The sequence below is a fragment of the Salvelinus namaycush genome, chromosome 7 (genome assembly GCF_016432855.1).
Source record: "Salvelinus namaycush isolate Seneca chromosome 7, SaNama_1.0, whole genome shotgun sequence".
Taxonomy (NCBI): Eukaryota; Metazoa; Chordata; class Actinopteri; order Salmoniformes; family Salmonidae; genus Salvelinus; species Salvelinus namaycush.
The window spans coordinates 36647508-36663974 of NC_052313.1; the positions used below are offsets into that span (position 1 = coordinate 36647508).

A 16467-nucleotide genomic window follows, 5' to 3' on the forward strand; every position below is an offset into this window, starting at 1 on the left:
CATGAAGAGAAGGCGGAGAAAAAGGGGCCGGAGCGCGGGCTGCCTTCTGAGAATTCATAGGCGATGGAATAAACCCTCACTGCCTTCCATTCTGCTAGCAAATGTGCAATCTTTGGAAAATAAAATCGATGACCTACGCGGAAGATTATACAACCAATAAGACATTCCAAACTGTAATATTTTTTGTTTCACGGAGTCGTGACTGAACGACGACATTATCAACACACAGCTGGCTGGTTATACGCTGTATCGACAGGATAGAACATCGGCGTCTGGTAAGACAAGGGCCGGGGGACAATGTATTTTTGTAAACAACAGCTGGTGCACGATACCTAAGGAAGTGTCGAGGTTTAGCTCACCTGAGGTAGAGTATCTCATGATAAGCTGTAGACCACACTATCTACCTAGAAATTTTTCATCTGTATTTTTCGTAGCTGTCTACATACCACCACAGACTGATGCTGGCACTAAGACTGCACTCAATGAGCTGTATTCCACCATAAGCAAACAGGAAAACGCTCACCCAGAAGCAGCGCTCCTAGTGGCCGGGGACTTTAATGTAGGGAAACTTAAATGCATCTTACCAAATTTCTATCAGCATGTTAAATGTGCAACCAGAGGGGAAAAAAACTCTGGACCACCATTACTCCACACACAGAGATGCATACAAAGCTCTCCCTTGCCCTCCATTTGGCAAATCTGACCATAATTCTATCCTCCTGATTCCTGCTTACAAGCAAAAATTAAAGCAGGAAGCACCAGTGACTCGATCAATAAAAAAGTGGTCAGATGAAGCAGATGCTAAGCTACAGGACTGTTTTGCTAGCACAGACTAGAAAATGTTCTGGGATTCCTCCGATGGCATTGAAGAGTACACCACATCAGTCATTGGCTTCATCAATAAGTGCATCGATGACGTCGTCCCCACAGTGACCGTACGTACATACCCCATTCAGAAGCCATGGATTACAGGCAACATCCGCACTGAGCTAAAGGCTAGAGCTGCCGCTTTCACAGAGTGGGACTCTAACCCGGAAGCTTATAAGAAATCCCGCTATGCCCTCCGACGAACCATCAAACAAGCAAAGTGTCAATGCAGGACTAAGATCGAATGGTACTACACCGGCTCTGGTGCTCGTCGGATGTGGCAGGGCTTGCAAACCATTACAGATGACAAAGGGAAGCACAGCCGAGGGCTGCCCAGTGACGCGAGCCTACCAGACGAGTTAACTACCTCTATGCTCGCTTTGAGGCAAATACCACGCTCTCCACAGCCGATGTGAGTAAGACCTTTAAAAGGTTAACATTCACAGGGCCGCAGGGCCAGACAGATTACCAGGACGTGTACTGCAAGCATGCGCTGACCAACTGGCAAGTGCCTTTACTGACATTTTCAAACTCTCCCTGTCCGAGTCTGTAATACCAACATGTTTCAAGCAGACCACCATAGTCCCTGTGCCCAAGAACACTCAGGTAACCTGCCTAAATGACTGCCGACCCGTAGCACTCACGTCTGTAGCCATGAAGTACTTCGAAAGGCTGGTCATGGCTCACATCAATACCATTATCCCAGAAATCCTAGACCCACTCCAATTTGCATGCCGCACTAACAGATCCACAGATGATGCAATCTCTATTGCACTCCACACGGCCCTTTCCCATCTGGACAAAAGGAACACCTATGTGAGAATGCTATTCATTGACTACAGGTCAGCGTTCAGCAACATAGTGCCCTCAAAGCTCATCACTAAGCTAAGGACCCTGGGACCAAACACCTCCTGCAACTGGATCCTAGACTTCCTGACGGGCCAACCCCGGGTGGTAAGAGTATGTAAAAACACATCCGCTACGCTGATCCTCAACACAGGGGCCCCTCAGGGGTGCGTGCTCAGTCCCCTACTGTACTCCCTGTTCACTCATGACTGCATAGCCAGGCACGACTCCAACAACATCATTAAGTTTGACTTGTCTTGAAGCCACTCCTGCGTTGTCTTAGCTGTGTGCTTAGGGTCATTGTCCTGTTGGAAGGTGAACCTTCACCTTCATCTGTACAGGTGTTCGAAAGGTGATTTGATAGTTTCTGATCTACCCCCTGGGAAAGACCTCACCTTTAATGATTTTATTTGTTAAGCATCTTGAAATGCATTTGTTGTAAGAAATGTGCCATATAAATAGTTTGATTGATTGGCTGACGACAACATTGGTTCCTACCATTAACAACTACACAATACAATGTTTATTTATTCATGACACAAACATTCTTTAGTTTCTCAATAAACACTTGTAAATCGTCATTAATTTAGCTTTTATCACTCAATTTGTCATAATTTACACACACATGTCACCAAACTAAGTAGCCTATTTATTTGTAGGATGTACAAAGCAATTATAGTTGCCTCTCCTTTTAGGCTTTTCAATTATTAAAGTGTAGCTAATAATGCAACTGTAACGGATGTGAAATGGCTAGCTAGTTAGCGGGTACGCGCTAGTAGCGTTTCAATCAGTTACGTCACTTGCTCTGAAACCTATTAGTAGTGTTGCCCCTTGCTCTGCAAGGGCCGCGGCCTTTGTGGCGCGATGGGTAACGATGCTTCGTGGGCGACCGTTGTTGATGTGTGCAGAAGGTCCCTGGTTCGCGCCCGTGTCGGGGCGAGGGGACGGTTTAAAGTTATACTGTTACAATTGATGCTGTTGACCCGGATCACTGGTTGCTGTGGAAAAGGAGGAGGTTGAAAGGGGGGTGAGTGTAAGGGATGTGAAATGGCTAGCTAGTTAGCGGGTACGCGCTAGTAGCGTTTCAATCAGTTACGTCACTTGCTCTGAAACCTATTAGTAGTGTTGCCCCTTGCTCTGCAAGGGCCGCGGCTTTTGTGGAGCGATGGGTAACGATGCTTCGTGGGTGACCGTTGTTGATGTGTGCAGAGGGTCCCTGGTTCGCGCCCGAGGTCGGGGCGAGGGGACGTACTAAAGTTATACTGTTACACAACATCATGTTGAATTTGTTTTAACTCCTGTGAAATGTATAACGGTTGTCTTAAAAGGCAATAAAGTATTGCAAGAGTCTACAATCAGCTTGTTTCTGAAATTCACAAAGAGAGCTCCATAATGGGACTTCCTGACCAATAGTGGAAATCCATTGTGCACCAAAGTGCTGATGGACATAGCTTCTTTTGTCCATGGCCAGTCGGCTTTCTTTTTCATTCTGACCATGCTCACAATATGTAAATGACCATATCTCCACCAATCTGTTCAGACTAGGATATGTTTATTTCGCAGAAGGTTTACTTTGCAGGCAGCATCAGACAGGTTGCCTGAAGAGTGTGACACTGTGCAGCTCTCTCGTGATGCCTCCTCCCTCCTGTGTCAGCTAGCCAAGTGAGGACTTGGGGCGTATGGATTCACATATGAGCTAAATCTGTATCAGACCTGGGTTTCTTATTGAAATGGAAATTAGATTTGACAAAGAAGTACAGTACACGACATACAATATAATCAAAATATGTGTTAATGCACTTCCACAAATACCCAGCAGGTAGCACAAGAGATCCATAATAGAACCAGGGAGATTGTTTTGAGTTCATACTCGAACTACGGTACTAGATTACCTACCAAGTACTCTGAGAGTGTATTTGTGAAAAAATGTGACAGACATGCTGGTAGGTAATAAACCTATTTGGCTGCATGAAAATGCCACTGAAGTGTGCTGTTCTAAAGTAATCCGTGTTGTTGTTTTTCTGAACAACTTTGCAGCGTCTCAAAAAAAATCGACAACCGGATGATGGCAGCCGAGTTTAGCGCCGCAGTGTCCCGGATGTAGTAGTGGGAGGGGGGACCTGCAGGCTGAGCTTCACCTTTCGGTAGATAGGGGCATAGCTAGTTGGTGTGCGCGCGAGTGGGAGATGGACCGAGAGCGTTCTTCCGATTAGCAACTGAAATACTCAGAACTATTAAAATAATATAACCGGTTGCTGAAACAAAAAGAAAACATAACTTAGTCCATCTTTCACATCCAATCCACACACACTAACACGGCATTGATGGTAATGTATGCAAGGAAACAACCGAGACTCAGCGATGGGTAAACAGCTCTAACGTTACTTCTATTCAGTTTTTTCTTCTCAGTTTTGACAATCCGCCATTTTTATTGCAATAAAAATAAGTAGAAACTTATGGAAGCTATTCAGCTGTTGCAGATTATTGAACTGTTTTTTCATTGATGTTTGAGATCATCTTTACAACCTGTTTCTTATTTTTTTTAGGTGCAACGACCGAAGGGATTCACAGCCCTACCAGGTACTTGTTAGCTAGCAACAAATAAGATTAAAATGGATACTCTAGTGCAGGCTTGTTGAGTACTACAGGCCTCGGTGCGGAAAATCGCAAAGTAGCGAATTTCCTTTGGGTTTGAACAAAAAACAATGCCGTATGTTGGTTAACATTACCATTATGTCTGGTAGATTGTATAAATAATTTAAACGTCGAATTTTGCTTTGTGAACACATTTGCTAGCGAGTTTTATTGGAACCCATAGTTAACTATAATTCCGGCCTATTCGTAATGTCAGTTTGCGCGATATAAGATTAAGGAGCAAACTTCAGAAAAATAAATGTAGTTAACTAAATAACCTTCATGTTGGTAACATCCAAATAGTATAATAAATTAGGTTTTCTTTGCAATTTTAAGAATTAACGTTAGTAGCTATCTATATATGGTCGGCATTAACGCTAACTAATGTTAGCTAACGTTATATGATAAGACAGAAAAACACTTGAATAAGCTGTCTACCACATCTATTGATTTCAAAATGTGGCGTTACACCCCACGTTTAGTTTGAGTCTTACATGCGCAGGGTTTAGGTAATCAATTGTCAATGCCCATCCATGGAGCCAATAGCTTGTGACGTAGCCACAGCTGATCTAGCTAACTACAAGATTAAGTCACGACTTTTTAGAATTTGCAAGACATTGTAAACACATTTTCATGGCATGCGTATTATTTGGCTGCATAATTTTGGGGCTAACAAGCTTTTGTGCTATGCAACTTGTAATGATATCACAGACACTCAGTCAGACGTCTAGATTCAACTCGAGCATTTCGAATCGATCGCCGTTCCAGAATCTATTGATGTTTGATTTGTGTTTTCAGACTCTCAAGTACTCATCGAAGAGTCACCCCGGTGGTGATCACCGCCATGACAAGATGCGAGACTCCGCAGATGCCACTCCGCCATGTAAGATGCTTCGGCGATCTGACAGTCCTGACAACAAACACATTGACAGCACGGGGCATGGCAGGGCAAAGGCAGTCCACGTGCAGCGGGCCAGAGAGAGGGATGGAGGTGAGAAATGCATATAAGATCTAAAAAAACTTTAAAAAAAACTGTTCAAGTAGCTAACCACCAGTGTCTTACTTAGTTTCTCTCTATGCTAATTTTACTACTGACATGTATTCTGCATTCATTTGTTAAGCTGTATGGTGTAGGCCGAGTCAGAAATATTGCGTTGCTAAGATCAAGCATACATGTAAGTCGCTCTGAGTGTCTGTCTGCTAAATGACTAAAATTTGAATGTAAACAGTACTTTCTCTCAAATTATGTTGCCATTATAGATCTGAAGCACACGGCAACAGCTCTGTCTAGTAGTGTTTGGTCACATGCCTTAAATCTATCTTTAAAGATGCACTATGCAGAAATGGCTCCACCATATCCTGGTTGCTAAAATTCCATTAGTTTGCCTAATTTCAGTTTGTGACAAAACAAGCAGTCATTGTGTAGAGCATAATTGAACCATCTAAACCGCTGTGAATTATATTTTCCAAAACAAACATTTTTGTATATTCAGCTGTTTGAAGCTTGTGTACAAAACCGAAAGTAAAAGACAAAAATGAAACTTCTGAACAGGAGGCATAGAAATAGCACATAGATGGTTTAATGACACACTTATTGGAAGTGAAAGACTGCACAGTGTCTCATATGTGCTGCTTAGTATACCTATAAGACAGTGACGAAATCAAGTCCAGCATATTAGCCAGGACAACACATGTAATAAATCATGGCAGAGGTGTAAACCATAAGACTGATCATCTAACAAATCAGAAGTGTCTGTCTAAACCCAGAATCATATTCTTATCCTCTCGCTTCTCCTGTTTTCTGAGTTTGGGCTCTGAATGAGGATCATTATCCCTGGTATTTTGATCTTGAATTGAACACTTAAGTTACTCTACCTTCTGCATTGTCAAACAGTAGTCGGATGGCACTCTCTAGGATAGGTAAGACTAGACAATATTCTGAGTGCTGTGGTGAAACTAGACAATTATGTCAGATTCATGAAAAGTAGCTAGCTGGCGGAAGCCAGCTCTGTAAAGTGCATCTCCTTCTTGAACTAGCACTTCATTCCACTGTCTACACTAGTCAGCCTGCTCATTGTACACTGAGACACTCATATGCTTACCTAAAACTGTGTTTTGAATATGGTTACCAGTTGTGCCTTGTTACAGATTTTATGTGATATCTGTTAGCATTGTGTTTTTCATTCAAATTCTAAATATGTCCATAACCAACAATTTGCAAATGCACACTATTAATATTATGACTAGTTTTGTCAACTATTAGCCTCTATTTGGATGTAGCCTCTTTAACCATTGACCAAACTGCTAATGTTTCATTGTAATATTCTTTTAAGAATAGTATTCACTATAGACTTGGTCATGAGATAATAGCATTATAGTGCTCAACCTTCATTTCCCATTATACTGTACTTCTGGTCTGCTCTGTACCTGGTTAAGTCTAGCTGTGCATTATTTAAGCCTATTTACTGGCAGTGTGTTTGCCTATTTCTTGCAGGGCCTAAAATGAACACCTGTACAAATGCGGGTAGATTTTGTCATTGGCGGGTAAGATGTCTATTTCACCTACCACGTTGGTTGCATTTCACTCTAATTTGTGAATACAAATAAATGCTGCAGTAGCGGTTTTCAAAGTATTTCTGCGGCCTTGTTTCATAGCTGGTAAATTAATTGCTCAAAGAACTACTATAGCCTATCCACCTGGCGCTGCAACACTGCCTGGCTTGGGTCTGTGTGCATGTGAAGAGCTGAGTGAAGGATACATTTTTAGAAGCGCTGCGCAGAGGTACAAAAGTTGGTCTAATTTACTTGTCTACTGAAGTGAGACTGCCCTTGTGTTTCTTGGCTATTTACATTGTTTTGTTAACAAGCTAGGTTTTCAATGTTAAAGTTTCAACTGTTAGGGAAGAGAAGACGACTCCGGCACAAACATGACATTTCCTCAGTAACCTCCCACCCTTAAAGGGGCAGGTGAAATGTTTGTTTCTGTGATCTTTTGGTTAACTTCTTAGTGATCCCTTCACGCGCCAATCCCATTAACGGGATTGATTTGACAACACCCAGTAAAATAGCAGCGCGCCAAATTCAAAAACAGATATTCATAATAAGTCATAAATCATACAAGTGTTATACACCGGTTTAAAGATGAACTTGTTAATCCAGCCACAGTGTCCGATTTCAAAAAGGCTTTACGGCGAAAGCAAACCATGCTATTATCTGAGGACAGCACCCCATCAAACATACACATGAAAATCATAATTCAACCCGCCAGGCACAACACAAAAGTCAGAAATAACATATAATTCATGCCTTACCTTTGAAGATCTTCTTTTGTTGGCACTGCAATATGTCCATTAAACATCACAAATTGTCCTTTTGTTCGATTAATTCTGTCGTTATATCCCCAAAATGTCCATTTATTTGGCGGGTTTGATTCTGAAAATACACTGGTTCCAACTCACGCAACATGACTACAAAGCATCTAATAAGTTACCTGTAAACTTGATCCAGACATTTCATACAACTTTCCTAGTACAACTTTAGGTATTTTTTTAACGGGATAAACTGCGTTCAATAGCGGATAAAAACAAAGTGGAGCGAGCTTTCAGGTCACGCGCCTCTAACAAACAGTACACTTCACTCGACCCTCATTCTGAACTGCCTTCTTAATTTCTCAAAGGAAAAACATCAACCAATTTCTAAAGACTGTTGACATCCAGTGGAAGTGATAGGAACTGCAAGCAAGTGCCTTAGAAATCCAGATCTCCATAGAAAACACATTGAAAAGAGAGTGACCTCAATTTTTTCCCCCCTGGATGGTTTGTCCTCGGGGTTTCGTCTGCCAAATAAGTTCTGTTATACTCACAGACATCATTCAAACAGTTTTAGAAACTTCAGAGTGTCTTCTATCCAAATCTACTAATAATATGCATATCCTAGGCCTGAGTAGCAGGCAGTTTACTTTGGGCACACTTTTCATCCGGATGTGAAAATAGTGCCCCCTAGCCTTAAAAAGTTTCATTTAAGATTCAGGTCACAAATTAAACAATATACCACGTTACTTCTTACTAGTAGCACATTTATTGTTTTAGAAAAATTACTAAGCATGTTCATCTAGTTTTTGTTGGTGCAGTTTTAAGGAAAAAAATCTTTTGTTTGGGGGAAAAGATATGAGTGTCTGGTAGGTTTTTAAATCTACCTGCCACTGGCTGGTGGACCAAAAATACATTTTTAGGCCCTGATTTCTTGGCTTTGGTCACTATCCAAAATGGCTCTTTTTCCCTGCCCTGACTGGAAATCGGTCGTTGTTTGTCTTGACCCACAATGAGAATGGCATAACCAATCTAACCTAGCCAGACATGTATGAACAGTGAAAGACCAGTGTATAGATTTGTTTACTTCAATATCATGCTGAACATCTGTGGCACATACGCTATATGCAAGGGACATCTGGGCCTACATTCATCAAGCGTGTCCGATTAGGAGTGCTGGCCTAGAATCGGGTCTCTCCTGTCCATGTAATTTTCGTCATTACGATCTAAAAGGCAAAACTTATTGTGTATCACTCTTCTGAGATACTTTATACAGGCCCTGAATTAAGCCCCCCTCTAAGTCAGTGCACACTGAGTTCTTGCCTGTACCATACACTGTAAATACTACACAGAAGGAAGCATGCCTAATTACATATGATTTAAATGAATGACTGTGGTTGGCTCATCATACACTGAACAAAATTATAAATGCAACATTTTAAATTGTTGGTCCCATGTTTCATGAGCTGAAATAAAAGATCCCAGAAATGTTCCATATGCACAAAACGCTTATTTCTCAAATTGTGCACATCCCTGTTACATGCTGACCGGACACGTCGCGTGCGCGAGCGTCGCAAAATAAATTTAGAAATCCATGTTATTCAATTATTGCACCCACACTGCTCGCGCGCGCCAACGAGCATCTGCGTTGCCAAGGGCTAAAATAGAAGTCATTACTATTTCTGATGCAGATCGCACTGCAAGTCCTGCCTCTCCCATCTCCTCATTGGCTTATAGAAGCAGGTACCCACGTGCCATCTCCTCATTGGTTATACCCACGTGGGTGATTGAAAGATTAACTGTTTTGCCGGTCGTCGTGGTAATACTATGAAAGTTTAGATGCCAATCACCATATAAGTTGAAAAATGAAAAAGCCTGGAAGGAGGAGAGAACTAGAAACGATTCGGTTGACCTTTTTATGTGTGGATTAATTGTCGGAGTAGAGGACCTTGTGCATTTCAGGTAAAATAACAACTATGTTTATATCCCAGGACAAATTAGCTAGCATGTGCAAGCTAGCTAGCTATATTGCCATACATGTTTAATGGTTTTCAACCTGTCCCCAAATTAATGTAATTGGTTCAGAGTTTGTTTTGATATTTTAACCTGTGTGTCGTGATCGCGTTTGGTGTGGGGGGACAAAATAAATTTATGCATGCGCGCAGCCGGTTTGGGTTCCGTGTCAGTGAGCATTTCTCCTTTGCCAAGATAACCCAGATTTGGCATATCAAGAAGCTGATTAAACAGCATGACCATTACACGGTGCACCTTGTGCTGAGGACAATAAAAGGCCATTCTAAAATATGCAGTTTTGTCTCGCAATACTGTCCTGTGTGGCTCAGTTGGTAGAACATGGCACTTGCAATGCAAGGCTTGTGGGTTCGATTCCCACGGGTGACCAGTGCAAACAAAAATATGGAAATGTATGCACTCACTACTACTAAGTCACTCTGGATAAGAGCATCTGCTAAATGACTAAAATGTAAATGTAATGCCTCAGATGTCTCAAGTTTTGAGTGTGTAATTGGCATGCTGACTGCAAGAATGTCCTCCAGAGTTGTTGCCAGAGGATTGAATAAAACGAATTTGGCAGTACGTCCAACCGGCCTCACAACCGCTTTCTAGGGTTAAAGCGTGGTGTGGGCAAGCGGTTTACTGATGTCAGCTTTATGAACAGGGTGTCCCATGGTGGGGTTATGGTATGGGCAGGCATAAGCTATGGACAACAAACATGATTGCATTTTATCGATGCACGTTTGAATGCACAAAAACACCGTGATGCGATCCTGAGGCCCATTTTCTTTAAACGTACCCGACCAACAGATGCATATCTGTATTCCCAGTCATGTGAAATCCATAGATAAAGGCCTAATGAATTTATTTCAATTGACTGATTTCCTCATGAACTGTAACTCAAATAAAACAATTTCATTGATTTTACTATGTTCAGTATATTTCTTCTAGGTAAAACATGCCTCTGCCATGACATACAAACTCATCCTGTGATATACTCACTTTACTCCCTAGGCCCCTCGAAACTCTCTAGGCCTGTTGCGAGAACAATTTTTTTAAGGTGTGAGTAATTCTGACAAGTGCTAGGAAATGGCAGTGAATTTCTGATTTGAGCCGCTTAAATTATACATGCATTCTTTCCCCAATCTCACTGTTGGTAGGAGCTAACTAGCGTTCACCCCATACTGTTACCAGGGGCTGCAACCAAAAGTATATTCTTGTAAACTATGGAGCGATATGGGATTGGCAAAGATTTTCAGCTTGCAGGCAGATGCTGGAATAAGTTTGAGTGACAGTGAGTGCTTTGCATAGGCCCTTTGTTTGTTTTTTTTATTTATTTTTTGAAACTAGAAAAAAATGCCTAGAACGTAAAATAACGTTATTAGCCAGTTTCCATGTTTTTAAAATAACGGTTCTGTTCCGGGACAGTATGGATCACTTTCGTTCCGTTTCTGTTCCTTGAAATTTTTTGTTATTGTCCTGTTTGTTGGTTCTGTTCCCTGAACCGGTTCCAACCCCTGATTGGCCCTGTGTGTTGCAGCCTGCCACCCCTTCTATCATTTTCCATCATGCCATATAACAAACAATAGTTGGCCACAGCACCTAGGCCTACAGCATGGGATGAGGAGTTAACTTGTAGGGCTAGGGCCCTATTAGTATGCTTTTAAAATGTAGAAATACTTGAAATTGCTCATCTGACATGACATAATTGTTAAAAGCAATGCAATGGCAAGCTTGCTAAAAACTATTTAGTAATGTCAGCTCAATGATCACTTCAATGAAGTAAAGATGCATGTTAGGAGTATTCGAACCGTGCCAAAGTTGGTAGACCTAGATGTTGACAGCTACTTATTGCCCCATAGTCTCTTTCATGCACAGTGACCACAAACTAAGCCTCAATGTTCTGTTTTTCTTGTCAGCCATGAGGTTTTCAGACTTGTAATGCAGTTTCACCATCTTCAGGGGAGCATAATGAAATCCTTGTCAGTGTAAATAGTCTAGTTCAACAGTCTTATGGCTTGGGGGTGAAGCTGTTATGGAGCCTTTTGGTCCTAGACTTGGCTCTCCGGTACCGCTTGCTGTGCGGTAGCAGAGAAAACAGTCTATGGCTTCGGTGACTGGAGTCTCTGGCAATTTTTGGGGCTTTCCTCTGACACTGCCTAGTATATAGGTCCTGGATGGCAGGAAGCTTGGCCCCAGTGATGTACTGGGCCGTACGCACAACCCTCTGTGGTGCCTTACGGTCAGATGCCGAGCAGTTGCCATACCAGGTGGGGATGCAACCAGTCAGGATGCTCTCGGTGGTGCAGCTATAGAAACTTTTGAGTATCTGGGCACCCATGCCTAATCTTTTCAGTCTCCAGGGAGGAAAAGGTCTTGTGCCCTCTTCACGACTGACCATGATAGTTCGTTGGTGATGTGGACACCAAGGAACTTGAAACTCTCGACCCTCTCCACTACAGCCCCGTCGATGTTAATGGGGGAATGTTCGGCCCGCCTTTTCCTGTAGTCCACGATCAGCTCCTTTGTCTTGCTCACATTGAGGGAGAGGTTGTAGTCCTGGCACCACACTGCCAGGTCTCTGACCTCCCTATAGGCTGTCTCATCGACGTCGGTGATCAGGCCTACCACTGTTGTCGTCAGCAAACTTAATGTTGTTGGAGTCGTGTTTAGCCACGCAGTCGTGGGGGAACAGGGAGTACAGGAGGGAACTAAGTACACACCCCTGAGGGGCCATATGGTGTTGATTGCTGAGCTGTAGTCAATGAACAGCATTCTCACATAGGTGTTCCTTTTGTCCAGGTGGGAAAGGGCAGTGTAGAGTGCGATTGAGATTGCATCATCTGTGGATCTGTTGGGGTGGTATGCGATTTGGAGTGGGTCAGGGAATCTGGGGGGATGCTGTTGATGTGAGCCATGACCAACCTTTCAAAGCACTTCATGGCAACTGATATGAGTGATAAGTTGTAATCATTTAGGCAGGTTACCTTCGCTTCCTTGGGCACAGGGACTATGGTGGTCTGCTTGAAACATGTAGGTATTACAGATGTCAGGGAGAGGTTGAAAATGTCAGTGAAGACACTTGCCAGTTGGTCCGCGCATGCTTTGAGTACACGTCTTGGTAATCCGTCAGGCCCTGCGGATTTGTGGATGTTGACATGTTTAAAGGTCTTGCTCACATTGGCTACCGAGAGCATTATCACATAGTCGTCCAGAACTGATGGTGCTCTCGTGCATGCTTCGGTGTTGCTTGCCTCAAAGCGAGCATAAAAGGCATTTAGCTCGTCTTGTAGGCTTGCATCACTGTGCAGCTCGCATCTGTGTTTCCCTTTGTAGTCAGTAATAGTTTTCAAGCCCTGTCACATCCAAAGAGTATTAGAGCCAGTGTAGTATAATTCAATCTTAGTCCTGTATTGACACTTTGCTTGTTTGATGGTTCGTCTGAGGGCATAGCAGGATTTATTATAAGCGTCCGGATTAGTGTCCCGCTCCTTGAAAGCGGCAGCTCTAGCCTTTAGCACGATGCGGATGTTGCCTGTAATCCATGGCTTCTGGTTGGGGTATGCACGTACATACAGTCACTGTGGGGATGACAAACTTCTACATGTGGGCTTTGTATTTATTTATTTATTTTAATATTTTTTTTACTCTTTCCAAATGCTCTGTGTTGACAACGTGGTTGTTGAAATATACATTCTTACCCGCCAATGACAAAATATACCCGCATTTGGCGGGTGTTAATTTCCAACCTTGAATGTTCACATGATGGTTTTGCCTGGACAGAATAAACAAAAACATGCTAAATGTAACTCGAGCCCATGGCAGCAGGATGGTCCAGTTATGGAGCCGAAAGACAGAGCTTGTATTCAGAGTGTCTGAAACTAGGAGAGATGATCTAAGATCAGGTCCTCCCTGTCCATCTAATCTTATTCATTATCTAAAAAAAAATATCCTAAAACAGTACTCTTCCTCTAAGAGCCATAGGACTCTGGCCAAAAGTAGTGCCCCACATAGGTAATAGGGTGCAATTTTGGACACAACCATTGACCTTTAGGAGTTATCCCTTTAAGTTAAGCGCTTTTCAGCATCCCCTATTATTCTCACTCTCAAATGTCCACTGTTGATACTGCTGTCAGTACAGAGTTGCCACAGCTAATCGGTCCTCTGGGCTGAAGCTTGCCTTTTTGTTTCCATCGATATTGGAGTATTTGTGACATATCTACTTCCTCCACCTGCTGCGTTTGGTGATGCTATGTCCCTGTCCCAAATGGCTCCCTATTCCCTATATAGTGCACTACCTTTGATCAGAGCCCTATGGTCTCTGGTCAAAAGTAGTGCGCTAAATAGGAATTAGGATACCCTAGGTTCCCTTAGGCTTCTGCTTCTGATTCACACCTGCCGCATGGGACAAGGAGCTCTCTCACTGACACACACACACACACACACACACACACACACACACACACACACACAACAACCTTCCTCCTCCATCTGGGCCTGCAGCCACAAGCAATATGGCCCACTCAATGTAAACACACAATTGTATCTGCATCACAAGGAATTAAAAGGAATAAACTTATGAGATACAGCAAACACTATCTATCTGCTTGTGACAAGTCTTTTTTATTTGGCATTGGTTTCCAGTAAAACACTGTTAAACATAAGGTTTAACTTTTGAATTTGTGAATTGGAAATATGTGTATTTCTGGCAAGTCAGTTTTCCTCTAACTGCGTTTTGGATTTGCAAGCCAGTGCTGTGTTTGATAAGCTACATATTAAAGTAGCCTAGTAATTTAAATAGTTTACCTTCACAAATTTTGATTAGCTGAGTGCCTCTGTCAATCTCTGGATGTTAGCCTATAAACTACTTCACTTCTGCCTCTTTAGTTTCAAACCTCCTATGTCAATACAACTAGGCAATCAGTATTTGTTCTCAAAAGTTTATAAAAATGATCTCAAAAGTTTATAAAAATGGATTTAGTTACATCATTCCAAGACAATCGCAATTCACCACAAAAAAAGGTCAATTTGTAGCCTCACTTAGGGTATAACACAATGTTCTGTGTAACATTTTTTATTTGCCTTGTCAAATGTTTAACTGTGACCTTTCCTTGATGCTTATCTGATTTTGGGGATGCCTCTGAGGTCTAGCTACTAGTTAAAATTCTTCTAGAAATAGATTGGCAGATTCAGTTGTGCATTAACAATGTTTCATCAGTAACTTTTTTTTGAGAAGTGGTTTACTTGTAAGGTGAATCTGCGTAATATTTATACCCCAAAATAAATACTGCAGTGCAGTTTTGATTCCAATTGAGGCACTGGTTTCTTCTTCTGATGGTAGTTGGATGCACTTATCAGTCAGCGATGATACTTATTAGGCCGATGTCTGGCTGATGTATGCTAAGCTTACCAAAAAAGTAAGGCTACCTTAATGTATTATCTTGAGTTTCTGTTACAGACTGAATTGGACAAATGGAAGGACTTTATTGTTCCATATCTAGCAATTTGATACTTGCCTGTTGGTTGAATAAAAACCATCTACTTTTTTGTTCTTTCTAGGGACCAGTTATTCTCCACAGGAAAATTCACACAACCACAGCACCCATCATAGCAGCTCCAATTCACATTCGAACCCCAGCAAGACATCAGACGCAGTAAGTATATTACACGCTTACCACCTCTGTGTTGTTGATGTTAAAGCATGGTGGACTGGACAATGTCCCAATCTCTCCTTTCCTCTGAAGTGTACACTTGTTCACTTCCCTGCGTGGATTTGAAAGGAAATTATTGGTTTTAAGAAATAAGCTGCAAACTCCCTTTAGCAGATGCCTACAATAGTCCAATGATTTGACATTTGTGGGAAGGAGTGTACAAGTGCACACGTTTCCCTTATCATTTGCTGAACATCTTCAGTGTGCTAAATGCGTCAGTCTGTCTCTTTTGAGTGGGACTCTACAGCCAGACACTGGACCAGACCAGGGTTCGTATGTATCAAGCATTTTAGACAGGGTCCAACATAAACTATTGTATGCTGGCCTGTGGCCTGGGAATAACATGTTGGGCCAGTGGATCTTGTCAGTCACTGGCTTGTCCAGGCCAGTAAATTCTCAGCACATTTTGCATTCCAGTTTGACATTTACCTGCTCTGACACAGTCTGCCATCTGAAAACCATTGAAGACCACATGCTGAAAAGTCATACTATTTGTATTTGAGCAATATGATTGGGTGGTAAAGCACCACTCTCATAACTTCTTGTTCTCAAGCAGTACATTGCCAGGTGATGCGCCCACGAGCTGTGCAGAGCAAAAAGAAGCACTCATCAATCCACCCGCTGATCTTATTTTATTTAGGTGAACATACTCGCAATAGGCTGGCTACTATTGATTGTTTGCAAAAAAGTGTATTGATATCTCTTTTGAAATGCAGATGTCTCTTTAAAGGGGCAACGTCTTATTCTTAAAATGTGACTCGTTTCAGGAAACTAGGCATATGTCGCGTGTCACTACTTCACAAGAGAGCCATTTGAGAGTCTATGTTTTTAATCAAAATGTATTTTTTGGCAGAAATGCCTTCTGGAACATGTGAACTTTCATGTGCCTTAACAGACTTGTATGCCATCTGTAAATACGAATGCAATTAAATTACGAGCCTAGTTGGTTTAGCCACAGAAAAAGGCAGCACCCTTCCTGCTAGCCATGATTGGTTGAGATAATGAGTGGGCTGGACATGCTGAGAGAGGAGTTCAGATTGGTCTGCCATATAGCACGCTTCTGTCTATTTGAGCTGGTCAGTATATGT

At 42.2% G+C, this 16467-nt stretch overlaps 1 protein-coding gene across 2 annotated transcripts in view; it reads left to right on the top strand.

The window, feature by feature from the left end:
- The first annotated feature begins 3865 nt into the window (after positions 1–3865).
- Positions 3866–16467, top strand: part of LOC120051203 (WW domain-containing adapter protein with coiled-coil-like) — a 60103-nt gene continuing 47501 nt past the window's right edge. The window contains exons 1-4 of one of the 2 annotated variants that reach the window (XM_038997939.1): positions 3866–4078; positions 4260–4293; positions 5146–5338; positions 15228–15322. In XM_038997939.1, the coding sequence (XP_038853867.1) occupies positions 4038–4078; positions 4260–4293; positions 5146–5338; positions 15228–15322 (363 nt within the window). In that variant the 5' untranslated portion in view covers positions 3866–4037. The remainder of the gene's footprint in view (positions 4079–4259; positions 4294–5145; positions 5339–15227; positions 15323–16467) is intronic. The other variant, XM_038997940.1, reaches the window with a different exon arrangement.